General features: G+C 39.2%; 1 protein-coding gene across 8 annotated transcripts in view; it reads right to left on the reverse strand.

The window, feature by feature from the left end:
* The window catches only part of FBXL4 (F-box and leucine rich repeat protein 4), a 119,129-nt gene that overhangs the window by 72,475 nt on the left and 30,206 nt on the right, over window positions 1–16,448 (reverse strand). For all 8 annotated transcript variants that reach the window (XM_073336823.2, XM_073336827.2, XM_073336821.2 and 5 more), the window contains 2 exons: window positions 10,792–11,137; window positions 1,924–2,168 (listed from right to left, as the gene is read on the reverse strand). In XM_073336823.2, the coding sequence (XP_073192924.1) occupies window positions 1,924–2,168; window positions 10,792–11,137 (591 nt within the window). The remainder of the gene's footprint in view (window positions 1–1,923; window positions 2,169–10,791; window positions 11,138–16,448) is intronic.

Raw genomic sequence — 16,448 nt, forward strand, 5'->3', positions numbered from 1 at the left:
ATAATTTAGTTCACTAGTCCTGATTCTTAAGGGTCTGGTATAAATGCGTGACTAACAAGCCTCGGCCAAAAAAACCTCCCAAAAACCCAACTGGCAGCATGCACTTTTTCTGCATAACTCCTAAAAATACAGATCATTTAGCAATCGTCTGAGAGAACACTTTTTTCTTAAAATTGTTCTAAATAAATCTTGTTCACTTATGAACATAAATAGGCTATGCTTATTCAGATTATTCATTAATCAAGTTATGAATATTTAGTGTTTATTCTGGGAATGCTGACTAGAAATCACTGCAGCTATCACTTCCATAGACAAGTAAAAGGGCCAATCAGTAAATGAATCCTATCCTAGACCAATAATGCCATGTTGTTATTTTGCAGAGTTTGTAATCCTTTGAATTTGGGCAGTTATTCCACTACCAATAACACCAATGTCTAACTAATACAGTTAAATATCATGCATTAGATTTTCAGAGGTTAATCTGTACTGCACATGAAAAAAAATGAAAGTTGTACTGTTTATCTATATAAGCTTGAACTTGCACAAACTTCTAGTTTTCAACAAGCTGAGTTAATAGAAATGACACTACTGAGAATCTATATGACAGCAGAAACCAAATGTATCTAACCGCACATCCGTCATTAGGAGATGCTTTGGTATATTAAATTATGTAATGTCTTGTTTCCTATAAATCTACATATAAGGAGACATGCATCTTGAATGATATTTAGAAAAAAAGAGGAAGTTTCAGTGTATTTTGTACTCCGAAAGGGAAAAGGGTTTGCAGTACTGCAAAAATGTATCAGAAATGAACATATGTGAGTGGAGAGAATATACAGAAAAAAAGTTACATTAGACTAAACATTTCTGTTTTATCAGTGAAGTTCAGCTTTCATCTGCTGGTTATCTTTTGTTTAAAGAAGTCATTTTCTGTTTACAGTGAAGTGCCCTGATAGATACTGTTTAAGGCAAATGAGCAAAAAGCAAAGAATTATACATGTTAGCAAGCCAGGAACATAGTGGTTGTACAGAAAAGTGTCCCTGCAATTTAGCTGTTTTTAATGAACTACTACCAGTACTACCAGTGAAAATATTTTAATTTACATTACACTCCAGTGATTACTTAGGGTCCCACTCCTGCAAGCTGCTCCACATGGGTTGACTCATTTGCCCACACGGAGACTCATTTACTTCAGTGAGACTCTTCATAGGCTCAGGGACTCACCCCCAATATGAAGCAGTTTGCTGGATCCTGGCCTAATGAATGATCTGAAAATATAATCCCATACATCACTTACTAGCTCTGTCCATGAGCTAGTCACTAGAGTTTAAACTAAATTTATCAATTCACTGAAAGCAGACCCTCAGTAATATATCTGAGTTTGTGCTTTAGTAATTTACAGGACCTCTTTTTGACAGTTCTCTTTCATACAGTACACAGTGAGAAATATAATCAGTTCAATATCACAGCAATTCCAAAATACTGACATTTAATGGCTTCATCTATATCAAGGACAATTTTGAATGTATTATTTGTGAAAGATTTTTTATAGCATAATTACAATAGGAGTCTCAATATTACAGAAGAAAGTTAACATGAGGTCTTATTAAGAGAAACTTTTTCTGTATGTACTATTTGGCATGCGCAGATGAGATATATTAAATATATCTAATCTATCACATTAAACTGGCTTCTATCGTTGTATACAATCTCTTATTGTTTTAGCTGGAAAATGTATTGAAGTGAATGTTTTCCTACATCCAAAAATCCTGCCCTTCATGGTAAAACACAAAGAAGCTGCATGCCTGCCTTCTCCTACAAGCATGAGGTCTAAAGACTTTTAAATATTTAGTAACAAAACTACTGAACAGCATCTCAGAAAACAGAGCCCGTTGTAATACCTCAGTATTTTGAGCACTGACCTGCTAAATCCAGAAACAGATATGGCTCCCCTGTTTCCTGTCCAAGATAAATTCAGCCACTGTACGAGAGTGCAGCGAGACAGTAGGTATTCCAGAGATGTGTCATTTATCCTTGCCCAGTAGGGTTGTAAACTGAGGTGAATGTATTGTAGAGGATCACAGCAATGCTGATATAGTAGCTTACAAGTCTGTGCTAGTCTACACAGGTCTGGTACTGTAAGGTGACTCAATATCAACTGAATGAGCTACATTAAAAACACAAAAAACAGATCACAGAATTCACAGTGTGAAGGGAAACTTGCCAAGCAGTAAGAAAATATACTGTAATTACAAAGTTAACATTTTTATTTAAAGTAGTGTCTCAAATAAACCATAGATTAACAATTAAATAAGAAATCACCACCTTATCAGTTAGATAACATTAAGCAACAGAGGAAAAGCAGTTCAGCATATAAAAGAAACAGAAGCTTTCTGACTATTAAGAAGCTTCTTACCCAAGCTAATTGAAACAGTTGTATAAATGTAAACCCTATGTTTACATAGCTTCCTTCACAGTCTGCTCTTTGAGTTGATCAGACACTGAGTTGACATCCTCTCTCTTCTTCCCTGCATTTGTTTTTCAACTAGTAGCACATTTGCAACAGACAACAATTAGACTCTGCTCCATAGGTGCTGGAACTAAGAGTGCTGCCGCACCCCTGGGGTTGAAGTGGTTCCCGTCATATACAGGGTTTACAGTTTGGTTCAATGGCTCTCAGCATCCCCACTATACAAATAGTTCCAGCACCCCTGCTCTGCTCCAATCTCCCCATTCTCTGATCTTCCGCGGATTTAGCCCTCTGTTCCCTGCTGTAAGATTCAACTATGCTTCAGCCTCAGCCCTACACCTCCCAGGCCCCATGGTTCTGGCTGAAGTCCAACTAAGTAAATGAGACCAGTGTACAACTCCCACTTTCTGACTCTTTTTTCCTAGACCTAGACTAATCATGTTCTTGCTTTGTGCTTGGGGTTCATCCCTTCCCTGTGCCAGATGTAACTCTGAACACAAGTTCTTTAGCTAGTACCAAAGCAAACAGCCATGACTCCAAAATACTCCCCAATCTGCCTCCCCAGCCCTACTACACACCTTATAATGCCCTATTTCAATTACTCTTGCTTTCCCTACCTTGTTCCGCTTGTAAACATGGCTAAATATAAATATGGATACTCATTTAAAAAGGGGGAGAGGGGGGAAGGAAAACTACCACACAAAAACTTTTGTTAGATTAAAGATTGATAGAAAATACATTCAATCATTACACTCACTAACAATTAAAGAAATCGCCAGTTAAGTCAACATTAACACACATAAACACATAAAGGCAAATGATTTAGAGACTGTCAAAATTTTTTCCAACAGAATACTTATTGACCTCTAAACACAGATTTGTTGAACGCGAAACATTTAGAAACAATGTGCCAGTTTTGACAAAAAGTTTGCTTAAAAACAAAAATTGAAATAAATGTTTTGCTCCATTTAACCTTTACCGAACATGTTTTTTATTTCAATTTTTTAAATTTTATATTTTATAAAATCAAATCAAAATAGGAATGAAACATTTCAATTTTGTAAAAACAAAATATTTCTATGAACACAAAATGAATTCCCCCCCACTAGATTTTCATTTAACAGGACATTTCAACACTTTTGTGTGTTCTGTTTCAGAATGGAAGAAATTTCTAAGTCACAAAATTCCCTGCAAAATGAAACATCTGGTTCCCACCCTGCTCTAGATTCAGTACTCAGATATAATAAACACAAACTCAATCTCAGCTTCACACATCCTTTAATTTCTAACATACAAACAATACAATTTGTGCACACATTCAATTCCTTACAACCACACAACTTTAACTGCAGTCTTAATGTTCTTCCATGTACAAACAACAGACTTCACTAGTACAGGTTTACAGGGAAACTCTTTAACTAGCTGAGGTTGGAGTTTAGGTTGTACATTTCAGTGAGACTGTGAAGAACTGAACATGCATTTTGTGGTCGGTTACATGTTGCAATAGAAAGGAAATATATTGCACAGCTGAGGAGTTAGTGCTTTTAGGTATTGTGATATATGAATGATAACTTCATGGGAGTCGAGGTAGCATGACATTAATATTGGCTTAACTAAAGTTCCTTGATTTCTGCATGGTTAAGAAATGCACTTAGAGCTACAGTTGCTTAACAAAGTTCTTTGTGTGCTTCTATTATACTTCTAAAACATATGCTTTCACTAAAATTATAGTAGTGCTTGTAACTCTCACCTATTCCATTTTTTATAATCCACCATAAATATATATTTTCTGAATAGTCACTACTCCTTCTGAGTTTTTTTCCACTGCAGTAAAATATCCACTGTTCATCTAAGATCTTTAGTGAGTTATAGTGCTCTCCTGTTGAACAGGCAAGCTGACCAACAAAGGGAATACAAGTCAGCAAAACCTACTTCCAGAATTATGCTGACATAATTTCTGATAAATTAACATTAATTTCAACTGTAATGAAAACTGGAGCTGGAGAACATCAAAGTTTGGCTAAATGGAAAAAAATACTTTGACTTCTGAGCACTACAAACAGCGGCAAGACTATGAAAAGCTCACCAGTGTCCCTTTAAACTAATTATTTTAAAAGTATTTCCTAAGTGACAGAACACTAACTCTATACCACCTGAGATGAAATCTCTTACTACATCAGTCTCTTAACCAGAAAAGTTAATCCCAACATTTTATTTTATTTACTAAAATTAGAGTATTTTGTAATATCTAAAATGAAAAAAAGGATAATGAAATGTCACTTAGGGTACATCTTCACTACCTGCCGATCGATCTATCGGGGATCGATTTATCACCTCTCAACTAGATGAGATAAATCGATCCCTGAATTGACGCCTGTACTCCACCTCGGCAGGAGGAGTAAGCAGAATCAACAGGGGAGCCGCCGCGCTCAACTCGCTGCCATGAGGATGGCCAGGTAAGTCGAACTAAGATACTTCGACTTCAGCTACACGAATAGCGTAGCTGAAGTTGCATATCTTAGTTCGAACCCCGCCCCCTCCCCTCGTGTAGCCCAGGCCTAAGATCATGACATTGAGATGTAAATACTTTTTGCTCACTTTTGATTAAACAAATAACAGGTCCTAAGCCTACAGGCTAACCACCATTAATCATTGCTAGTCTAGAGTCTGCTGTCTGTCAAAAACCTGCTCTGTGTGTGTGTGTACCCTAGCATAAAGTACAATTTTATACTATAATGAATATGTTATGTGCTATACTATTCTGTGTTCAGGACAACTCCCAGAATGCAGCTGAACTGAATATCTGCTTTTGAAAACTAATCTCATGACATGTGGAGTTTCCTTCAAACTGTTTTACTATGCATTGATGAAGAATTATGCCAGCTGCCATCTTTGTTACAAAAAAAAAAAAACAACAGAGGGTATTTAAAACCGATATATGATTTCAACAGAAAGGAAACGGAATACAAAAAGATAGTTGTTTTCTTAGGATAAGACACAAAAAAAATTATAAAAAATCGGATATATACTTTTTCTCTTTTCCAAAATGAAAAAGTACACATTACCCTGCTTTTAAAGAGGATAACTCATTAGATCAATATATGCCAAACAACAGCATGAACATTCATATATTGAACCTGCATTCAAAGCACCAGTTTGGAAGTCTCCACTCACAGCTCTAAAGAATTATCAGTGAACAAACTCAAAAAGAAAAAAAGGAAAAGGTTACTCTTTATACACAGTAAAGATAATCATCTATCCTACATCTCCATTTTGTCATCATATCCCATGTTCTCACATTGCAGCAACTCAGTTGTTTGCGATGAGCTCAAGATGTATATACAAGATTACAGAAATACAGTATATAACATTTCCCTTCCTCCATTAAGGCACACGTTGTTTATAAAGTTATGAACTGATGGATTCTCACCAACTCCAGGGAGTTCATCAGACAATCACTAACATGACTCGGCCCTCTGGCTAAGTCTCAAATTCTGCAGTTACAAATGTCACCGGGGCTGGTAAGCCAGAATGATGTGACCACCCCAGAAAGGACGAGGGGGAAAAGGACAGCAGAGAGAATGTAAGAATACTTATAAACTAAAAACCTGATACACGCCTTTTATCATCATCTACACCCAGTCTTTAGTCCCATTTCCCAATAACTTCTCTTACCTCTCAGGCAAGTCCAGTTTCCTAAGAAGGCATGCCTCAACTCTAGCCAAACTCAGTACCTTTTCCCCAAGATTATAGTCTCTCCTCCTACCTCTTTCTGGAGCTGTTTTTCCCGTGGCACTCCTTCAGCCTCCCAGTCTCCTTGGGTGTTGACTCTGCTCTCTCCCCCGTGGAATGAGCTAGGTCTGGGCTTATATAAAACCCTAGGCCCCTCTCACTGACTGCCAGCATCCTCTGGGAGGACTGGTTAATTGGAGTCAACTAGCTGGATTTTTCTTTTTTCCCCCCACCTGAGAGTTCACTTCCACATTTTGGTGTCAGAGGTAGGACTGCTTCCCCAGGAAATTGTGGACCTGCCAGAAAGGTAAGGGAACTTATGGGGAAATGGGACTAAAACTTTGGGTGCAGATCATGATAAACTACCAATACGCCCCTTTATATGTATCCCTACATTATTTTTTGTACCCTTTCCCCACCACCACCCTTTTGGTGGTGGTCAGGTCATCCTGGCTCATCAGACTTGGTAACATTTGGGGCTGTGTTTGGGGCTTAGCTGGTGGGCCAAGTCACATTAGTGTTTGTCTTCTGAACTCCCTGGAGCTGATGAAAATCTACTGGTTCATACAGGTAAGAACCAATTTCCCATTAGACTGTTTAGCTCTTCAATGCCTGGAATATATCTTTAACAATACTGTAACCACTAAATGTACTGTAAAAGCGGCAGAGTCCTGTAGCACCTTATAGACTAGCAGACGTATTGGAGCATAAGCTTTCGTGGGTGAATACCCACTTCTCAGATACAAAGTGGGTATTCACCCACGAAAGCTTATGCTCCAATACATCTGTTAGTCCATAAGGTGCTACAGGACTCTTTGCCACTTTTACAGATCCAGACTAACACGACTAACCCTCTGATACTTAAATGTACTGTGTTTATCTACAGTAAATTTATTCAGCAATAGCATTTTAATTTGAGCAAAAGCAAATTACAACTTCGCTTAACCAATAATTTCCTTTCCAAGACTGAGTCAAGTTTGCACAGACTCTGGATTCTACATTAGCTCCTTATTCAGAACAAAGTTCCCCTGGGTGAGAGTCTATGTTGCCAGAAAGAAATTATCAGGTAAATGGCATTATAATTTTCCATCTCCATGACCAGGTCTGCTACAGCAGTACGTCAGCAAGCACCTAAGCTATGAAAAAGGGAGCACAGACAAGCTATCAGGAAAAAAGTGTGTACCAGAAGCACTGATGAAAAAAAGACAGGAAGGGGTGACAGTATACTCCAGCTCTCTATCCTTATAGCAAATGGCTCCTTAAGAGGGAATATACAGCCCTAAGTACCATGTGACTAAAGGTTTTATCAGCAAATGCACATATATTCAATGCAAAGTAAATGTGTGGAGAGAGTGTCAATTGACTGCTTTGCAAAATTTGTCCACTGATGTTTTTCTTTACTCAAGTTGCCAAAGCCACTCAGGTGGAGCAGGCTTTCATTTTTACTGAGGAAGCAACTTCCATCACCTATGTGCCTCAGGATGCAGGCTTTGACCAACGTGGAAAAGACATACTGCAAAATTTCAGTATCTTTTCTAGAGTTAAAGAATGGAGTACACAAAGGGTGGGGGGAGAGAGACACTGTTCTAAAAGGATCTTCCTGTCAGAGACAGGAATCAAATAATCTAGAGCCTTGAAAGGAAAAAGCCAGGGCCCAGTGGATTCTCTTATGACCCATGGACTTCCTGGTGCCAAATGGCAGAGAGAAAGCATAGAGTTTTAAAGGGATCCCTTGGGTTGGATATCTGCATAATAGTTGACCAAAGGGTGGCCAATGAGGTTTCTACGGAGAGCCAATAGCCCACTGGTGGTCATAATCATTGCGAAATGTGTGTCTGGATAATATTTAAAGAGTTATGTATTTATACTAAAAATTATGTTCTCAAGGTGTTGGAGTTAAGGCAGACCACCAGGAGGTGAAATAGCTTGGAAATGTTATTTTCAGGCAGGAGGTAACAGATACCTATTTCCCTGTCTGGTCATGTGTGTATTATATGTCTCACAATATAGGTCTATCTGCATATTAAGTCAGAACTGAGAGATTGCAAAATCTGAAAGAGAGGAAGTGATCTGAGGTGAAACCGGTAAGCTGGGGTGTTCTGTTTGTTTGGTAGCAGCAAATCTGTGAACCCAGCAAGTGTTCGATGGATGAGGGGCTGGACACACACAAACATAAAAGTCCTTGATATGATGTGATCTGAGGTGAAACCGGTAAGCTGGGGCGTTCTGTTTGTTTGGTAGCAGCAAATCTGTGAACCCTGCAAGTGTTCGATGGATGAGGGGCTGGACACACACAAACATAAAAGTCCTTGATACCTGAGAGACCATATAAATGCATTCATGAAACCCAACATTTAAAAAAAAAAAATGGGTAAAAAACAGGTAAAAGCAGTACACTGAAAGGAGAGAAAAATGGAGACACACAAATAGGAGACAGGAGTTCGTAGGCACAACAGAAACATTTCTTTGCTGATACCTTTAAGGACCTAGATAAGAATGTGACCACCAAAAGAAGCCTTTTGTTAATCCAACAGACTAGTATACTGCAAATCAGTTTGCTCATCCTTTCTAAAACAGACCTATTTTTAAACACATTTTTCCTAGTTTAAGAAGTATTTTCTTTAAATGACGAAAAAAATAATGAACACAGTAATACATGACAAGATTTTCCAAGGCAGTCTGTGTCCCAGAGTACACTCAAAACAATAAAATATTTTGCCTGGGTTTTGTGCATTTGAGATATTAGGAGTAACAAAATGTTTATATAAAACTAAACTATTCTGTATGTATTGTGACAGCCTGAAAATGTTTTAGGCCGGAATACAGCTATTTCCCCATTAATTCAGACTGAATCCTGAGCTGATTAGAATAAGGAAACAGTGAGGAATAGGGCCCAGAGTTTGAATATCACACAATTATTATGAAGAATCCGCTTTAAACTGAATGTTGTATTTTAATACTAAAAACTTTAAATGAAAAGAAAAACTACAGAAACCAAAGTGAGCTGAAAGGAAAACTATTTTCTTTTAAAAGTTCAACCCTTTTGGCCCCTCCTCCTTGCTCCCCTTCCCACAATCTCCACTACTTTCCTCTTACATCCTCTCTTATCTCCTTCGTCCCCACTCATTCCCTTCAGCCAGGTTCTTCCCAGAATAGCTATAATGCACTGGTGCCCAGCTTGGCCCTTTAGATTCTATAGATTGGCCCTCAGGGGTGACTGTGTTAAGAAAAAAAACTTTGCAATTGATTCTGAGTTGAAAATTTGTTCTCTGAGCCATGCCCTGCAATTTTAAAATGGAAAGTGATTGAACCAGCTCCAAACTTGGGGAGGTGGTGGAAGAGAACACCACCTCCCAGCATTTCCCCTTTAACACCAAGAGCAGCTCTGATTCCAGCTAGAAGCACTCTCAGTAGCTGCTGTTGCATTGCAGGGGAAGGAGAATGTAATTGCCTGTTTTATTGCCTTCTTCCTTGCTAGGGTCTGGGAAGCTCAAGGAGAGCTTGCCTGAGTCCCGGGGAATGCCTAGCAAAGGATGGCTCCTCCTCCCCCCCAAACCAGCCAGCACATCCAAAGCGAGGTGAGAAAAAGGAAAAGCTGGAAACCAGTACCAGTTATGGTTCCCCAATTCTCTCCCTTACTACAGATAAGGGAAGCCTACAGACAGCTATAATCTGAGTAGAAGGCTATAGTCCCCAACACAGTGTACAAACAGTTGAGCATAGTGTATTCCAGCCACTCCCCACGGCCAATATACCCTCTGCATTGGGGACTACAGGGAGGAAGGGAGAGGAGCTGTCTTTGCTGGCCCTAAAGCTATTGGTGACTCCCCCATGCTGAGTGTACTCTTCCCATAGAACTTACAGGTGGTTCCTGCGTCTTCCGTGTTGCAGAGGAGGGGATCTGCAAATGCACTAGAACAGGACAGACTGATTGTGACCTCTTGACTTTTTCAAAATAGTATGCAAAAGGTTGGAGATCGTGGCTTTAGTGTATTTTGTGTTGTGTTTCAACACTGAATTGGGTGGAAGATGCCGAGATTTTCCCCAATACAAACAAATACAAATATGTTGTGTAGTAATTATTTTAGGGACAAGAGTCCTGATGCCCGATGTAGACAGTGACAATGGGAAAGATGGAGGGTTTAAACTATTTTTAAAATGATTTCTATTTCAGTAGTTTGATTTTTAGTATTTTCCCTTCTCTTTCATGTAAAGTTTGGAATTTTTCAAATTAAAGGAATGAAAAGCCACAGCAGTGTGCATGTTACTGGGAAACAGATGAAAAATTCTGAGTTCAAGAGGCAGAACTGAGGGTTTGTAATAGCTAAGTTCAAATGTACATGCTCACAGTCTGGTTACCTGAACATTGACTGGCTAATAACCACCAAAAGTATACGGAGTCACTTATTATATGACTATTGAGAAATAACTATACAATGATTATGTAAGTCACACACCCACAACCAGAATGCAAGGAACTGCATAATCAGTGAGGAAAACAAAATAGCTTTGGATCAGTAACTATACAGCATTTCTGCCCTCTGGTTGAGACAATTCCATTTTAGTATAATAAGCATTTTTTCCTTACCTCATAAGGCAGTTTATCAAAATATCCATTAGTTGTCCATTCCCTGAGGGCTGCAACGCTGAACTGTTTATTAAGACTATCCATTTCACAGTCATTCTTTTCTTCATCATCATCTTCATCCAAATCATTCATATCTATCATCAAAGTCTTAAGTGAAAGTACAGGTCTCTCTTTCACACCATGTAGTACTACTGCATCTAATTCAGTGTAATAGTCCTGAAGGGAACTATTTACTTCCAATCGAATTAGATTTGTGGGAAAGTCAATCTGTTTAATACAAGGTGTGAACTGGCGAGCCTGAGGAGAATTCACCTTGGTAGGTGCTTCTGACCAAAGGATTTCCCACCTACAAAAGAAAAATTGCACATATAGTACAGTGATTAATACAAAAAGATGTGTTACTAATGTAAGTTCTGAACTTACGCACAATGTGCTACTCTGGCAAAAGTACATGTATTTAGTAAGTTAGGAACTTGGCTGAGAGGCCAGTTAAGGTTGCTTTATTTCCCCAGACTTCCATAAATATCTGAAAAAGAAAAAAATTAACAGGCTCATCACATATTAAGATTTTACTGTACATCCTTTGCACTACTGACTGATAGGATGTGTGCTCATGAACAAACAAATGTGTTCTTTTACTAACACAAACATACAAATCCTTGTAACATATCACAATTTATGCAAGTGTGGTAAAAAGGAGAATAACCTTGTATGGTAAACTTCATATATTAGTACATATCTACTAAATATAGAACAGAGGGTCACATGAAGAACCATACAAATACATAGCCAAAACTTCTTCCTAATTCCCCTCCCCACAAGCACATTTTTAACAAAAAACTATATATTAAAGATTATAGCATAAAGTCATTAAAATAGGAGTAGTTAATAATCCAGATAATGACAATTTTTAAAGTGCCTAAGTTCTAGTTTGTTGACTTTTTAGCAGATAAAGCAAGAATTTCTCTTCGAAGTCATTCATTGTGAAATGCCTCTTTAGTAGGGAACAAATTCATGGTCCATTTTGATCAATTTCATTGCATAGACGTTTTTTAAAAGGTAAATTTCATGATTTCACATACTGAAATCAGAAATTTCATGGTGGTGTAATTGCAGGGGTCTGGACCCCAAAAGGAGCTGTGGGGGGATCGCAAAGTTATTTTATGGGAGTTGCGGTATTGCCACCCTTACTTTTGCGTTGCTGCTGACGGTGGTGCTGCCTTCAGAGCTGGGCAGCCAGAGAGTGGCAGCTGCTGGCCAGGCACCCAGCTCTGAAGGCAGCACCCCACCAGCAGCTGCGCAGAAGGGTGGAAATACTACACCATGCCACCCTTAGTTCTGTGCTGCTGCCTTCAGAGCTGGGTCCTCGGCCAGCAGCCGCCACTCTCCAGCCACCCAGCTCTGAAGGCAGCAACCCGCTTCTGGGTCAGGATCCCCAGTTTGAGAAACACTGGACTCCTCCCTCCCATGAAATCTTTATAGTATAGGGTAAAACCACCCAAAAGATCAGATTTCATGGTCCATGACACATTTTTCACATCCATGAATTTGGCAGAGCCCTACTCATTACTTCAATGTTACGTATAAGAATTTAAAAACACAAACTTCAGGTCATCTTTGATCATTTGTAAATTTCTTGATGTTTTTCTTTTTGTAACAAGCATTTTTTGAACATTTTTATCTTCCCCTGCTAGTACATGGGCCCAATGGCAGGAGTACCAGGAGATGCATGAATTCCCATTCATACATCCGCTCTGATGCACCTCCTTCAGTGAATGGCAGTGTCACCAGCAGCAAACCACACATGGAGTAGTCTAGAGAAAGAAGAGAAGCCCTATTCCCACCAAGCCTGCAGTGCTCCCCAGCCTTGTAGACAGGCCTGGGAATGGAGAGAGGTCTGCTCTGTAAATGTATTCTGCATACTCCAAGTCATAGGGAGGGGTTTGACAGGTGCTCCAGTCACAGCTGCTACTTCACACCGCTCCCACTCCTTCTGCTTCCTTGAACAGGTAGATTGATGACAGGGAAACCTACAACAGCTACTGCTGCTGTTTCCTGTGGCATTGTATCTGCAGCATTCTCAGCACCCTACATATAAATCCAGTTAACTTTCACCAATTGTAGATCCCTCCCACCTTTGACTATCCTTGTCCTGGCTTCAAAGATCTCACCTCAGCTTTGTCACACTGGTCTCAGATACCTGACACTGACTCTACAGTAATTGGGCTCCCTTTCTGATAGAAGCTATCAGCACTCTGAATCTGTAACAAGTGTATGCTGATGATAACTACTTCTGAATATTTAGACAAATCAAAATATTGTTTACTCATACCAATACTGGACAATTAACTTGTCCTGCTAAACAGAAAATAAAATGTAAGCAACGTTTCCACTAAAAAAGTTACTCAGTGCAAATAAGGCCTGGAAATTTCACTTGACAAAATTAAAATCCAGAATAGGAACATGTATCCATGCTTACTGGAAAATTTCCTTCCTTCAATAATAAGGTCAACAGATCAGTTACACTGGGTACTTCGACCTGCTTTCAGCTTGGCGGCAGAACCAGACCTGGCAGTCACTGGCAGTGGGGGAATGCCCCACCTCCTGACGTTCCCCTGACATTACTACTCCAGCCAGGTTAATTCATATCTACTTTTCAAAATTACAGATTGTGTTAAATATACAATTTCTCCTACTGCAGAGCATGATAAATTCTACCTAATGACAACAAATCCAAATCCTTGGATGTTAATTTCCATCTCTATTCTGAATGATCCATTTGTCTTCAAAGTGGGCTGTGTCTACAGATTTTATTACTCAAAGGGAAATTTTCAGCTAAACATGGATAAATTCTTCTATTCTCCTTCACGCTAAGGTCCACAGAGTTGTCACAACAGGATTTTCAGAGAAGTGTGCCTCCAGGATGGAAAGCAGCAGCATCCTTTAAATATGGATATCTAAAACATGGTAGATTATTGTGATTGAATGCATCCTTGTATTCACACCCTACACACCACTGCAATAATCTTTGTACAAAATATCCATTGTAATGTACCATTTGAAAACTAATAACTTGCTGGTCAATAATATCATGGTGAAAAATATGTAGCAACATTCTGTGTTAAGTTATAAAATCCCCCTGTATGATGTTACTAACTCATGTTCAAAAATCACACAGCCCCGCACCAGGAAAAGTCCTAAACACGGAAATGCGTGCATCTCAATTTATATAAAAGTTGTAAACAGGGTCCTAAGACAGAAGACAAGGAAAATCTGTGTTTCAGCAAACAGAGAGGAGAAGAAACAGCATGCACACTCTCTTTCACCACCAGACACCATGTTGCCTTCTTAACTGTTCAAATGAACTATAACTAGGAAAGTTAAATGCATTTCCCAGGGTGACTGAACTACAACAGTGAGGGGCAAAAACACCCCAAGTTCTCTCCCCTTCTCCATCTCTCTTTTTCACCTAAAACAACAAAAGAAACAGTGTTTGGATTTTGCTAGCAGATTCTGGCCTGAGAATTTGGTCAAAAATGTTTCTGGGAAGATGTGGTAAGAACTTCACCTTGAAGTCTAGCTTGTTAAATTTAAAAAGTGTTTTATTTTTATTTCTCTTGTAACCACTTCTGACTTTAATGCATTATACCTGTACTCACTTTAAATATCTCTTTGTAGTTAAATAAATGTATTTTATTCATTAATAAAAACTAGGGCTGTCAAGCGATTAAAAAAATGAATTGTGATTAATTGCACTGTTAATAATAGAATACTATTTAAATATTTGTGAATGTTTTCTACATTTTCAAATATATTATTTCAATTACAACAGAAAATAAAGTGTACAGTGCTCACGTTATATTTGCTTTTCATTACAAGTATTTGCACTGTAAAAAACAAAATAAATAGTATTTTTCAATTCACCTAATACAAGTACTGTAGTGCAATCTCTTTATCATGAGAGTTGAACTTACAAATGTAGAATTATGTACAAAAAACCTGCATTCAAAAATAAAACAATGTAAAATTTTAGAGCCTGAAAGTCCACTCAGACCTACTTCTTGTTCAGCCACTCACTCAAATAAGTTTGTTTACATTTGCAGGAGATAATGCTGCCTGCTTCTTGTTTACAATGCAACCTGAACGTGAGAACAGGCGTTTGCATGGCACTGTTGTAGCCAGCATCGGAAGATATTCATGTGCCCGATGCGCTAAAGATTCATATGTCCCTTCATGCTTCAACCACAATTCCAGGGGACATGAGTCCATACTGATGACGGGTTCTGCTTAATAACAATCCAAATCAGTGTGCACTGACGCATGTTCATTTTTATCATCTGAGTCAGATACCACCAGCAGAACACTGATTTTCTTTTTTGGTGGTTCGGGTTCTGTAGTTTCCGCATCAGAGTGTTGCTCATTTAAGACTTCTGAAAGCATGCTCCACTCCTCATACCTCTCAGATTTTGGAAGGCACCTCAGATGCTTAAACCTTGGGTCGAGTGCTGTAGCTATCTTTAGCAATCTCACATTGGTACCTTCTTTGCGTTTTGTGAAATCTGCAGTGAAAGTGTTCTTAAAATGAACAACATGTCATCATTTATTCTAGCTACCACTTGCAAAGAGGTATTTTCTCCTGTTGTACTTCATGGACTGCTTCAATTTCCCATATGACCTGGATTCCTGTCTATAGTATCTGGCAGATGTTAGGATTATGAATTTAATTTTTTTGCCTCAGCTCTCCATAGTTTCCCACTGTATCACTAAGATAGCTAGGAACTGATTTGTCTGAGCTTCTGATCCAAAGGACCAAACCTCATATACTTGTATGAAACAAATTTGAATCCCACTCTTTCCCTCACAGGAGAAGTTCTTAGGCCATATAATTTTTAAGTTGAGAAGCACAATATTTGCATTACTGTCCACCCATGTCAGCATTGTTTGTGAAAGCATGCAGAGGCACTTAGGGTGTCAGACGACAATTCATATATTTATTTTTGTTGGCCTGATGCCATCTGAGGGTTTTTATGCCCAAAGGAGGCGGCTGACATGATGCCTGACTGTGAAAAGCCTATATAGTGAGGAGCCCACTGTTTTCAGATAAAATCTTCCCTCATTAGAAGGGCCAAGTCCCTGAACACCAGGGAAAATAGTCACATTTCTCTTCGGTAGTGATACCAGGTTAGATTTTGACTGGTGCATACTGAGAAGCCTTATGGCCTTATGAAATGGAGCCCAAGACAGAAAGAAATAATGGGCTAAGAGGTCCTTTACTGCCTAGCAGTTTTTCAGCACCTGGGCTGCCCTCCCTCTTATCACTCCATAGCCATGTGCTCGGGGCAGGAGGTGGAATAGTGGCAAGGCATGGCAACCTACAACTGAGGCTGGGAACAATTCAGTTCTTCTCCAGTCCTGCCTGCCTGCCTCCTTTCCTGCTTGGGGGAAGGGCAGTTTCGAGTCCTACTGGAATGCTCCAGAAACTGTTCTGGCACTTCTTTGGAAGCCAGAATGGCCTCTTACTGCATTTCCAGCACTTCTCGAGCACAGCACTCACTTACCAGGGAGGGGGTCAAGGTGTCCTTGCCCAGCCTAGATTGCAACTTGCCCAGCACAATTGACCTCTCCAATATTGCTTGGGACCTTTCCTACTTAGGGAG

The sequence above is a fragment of the Lepidochelys kempii genome, chromosome 3 (assembly GCF_965140285.1).
Source record: "Lepidochelys kempii isolate rLepKem1 chromosome 3, rLepKem1.hap1, whole genome shotgun sequence".
NCBI classification, from domain to species: domain Eukaryota; kingdom Metazoa; phylum Chordata; order Testudines; family Cheloniidae; genus Lepidochelys; species Lepidochelys kempii.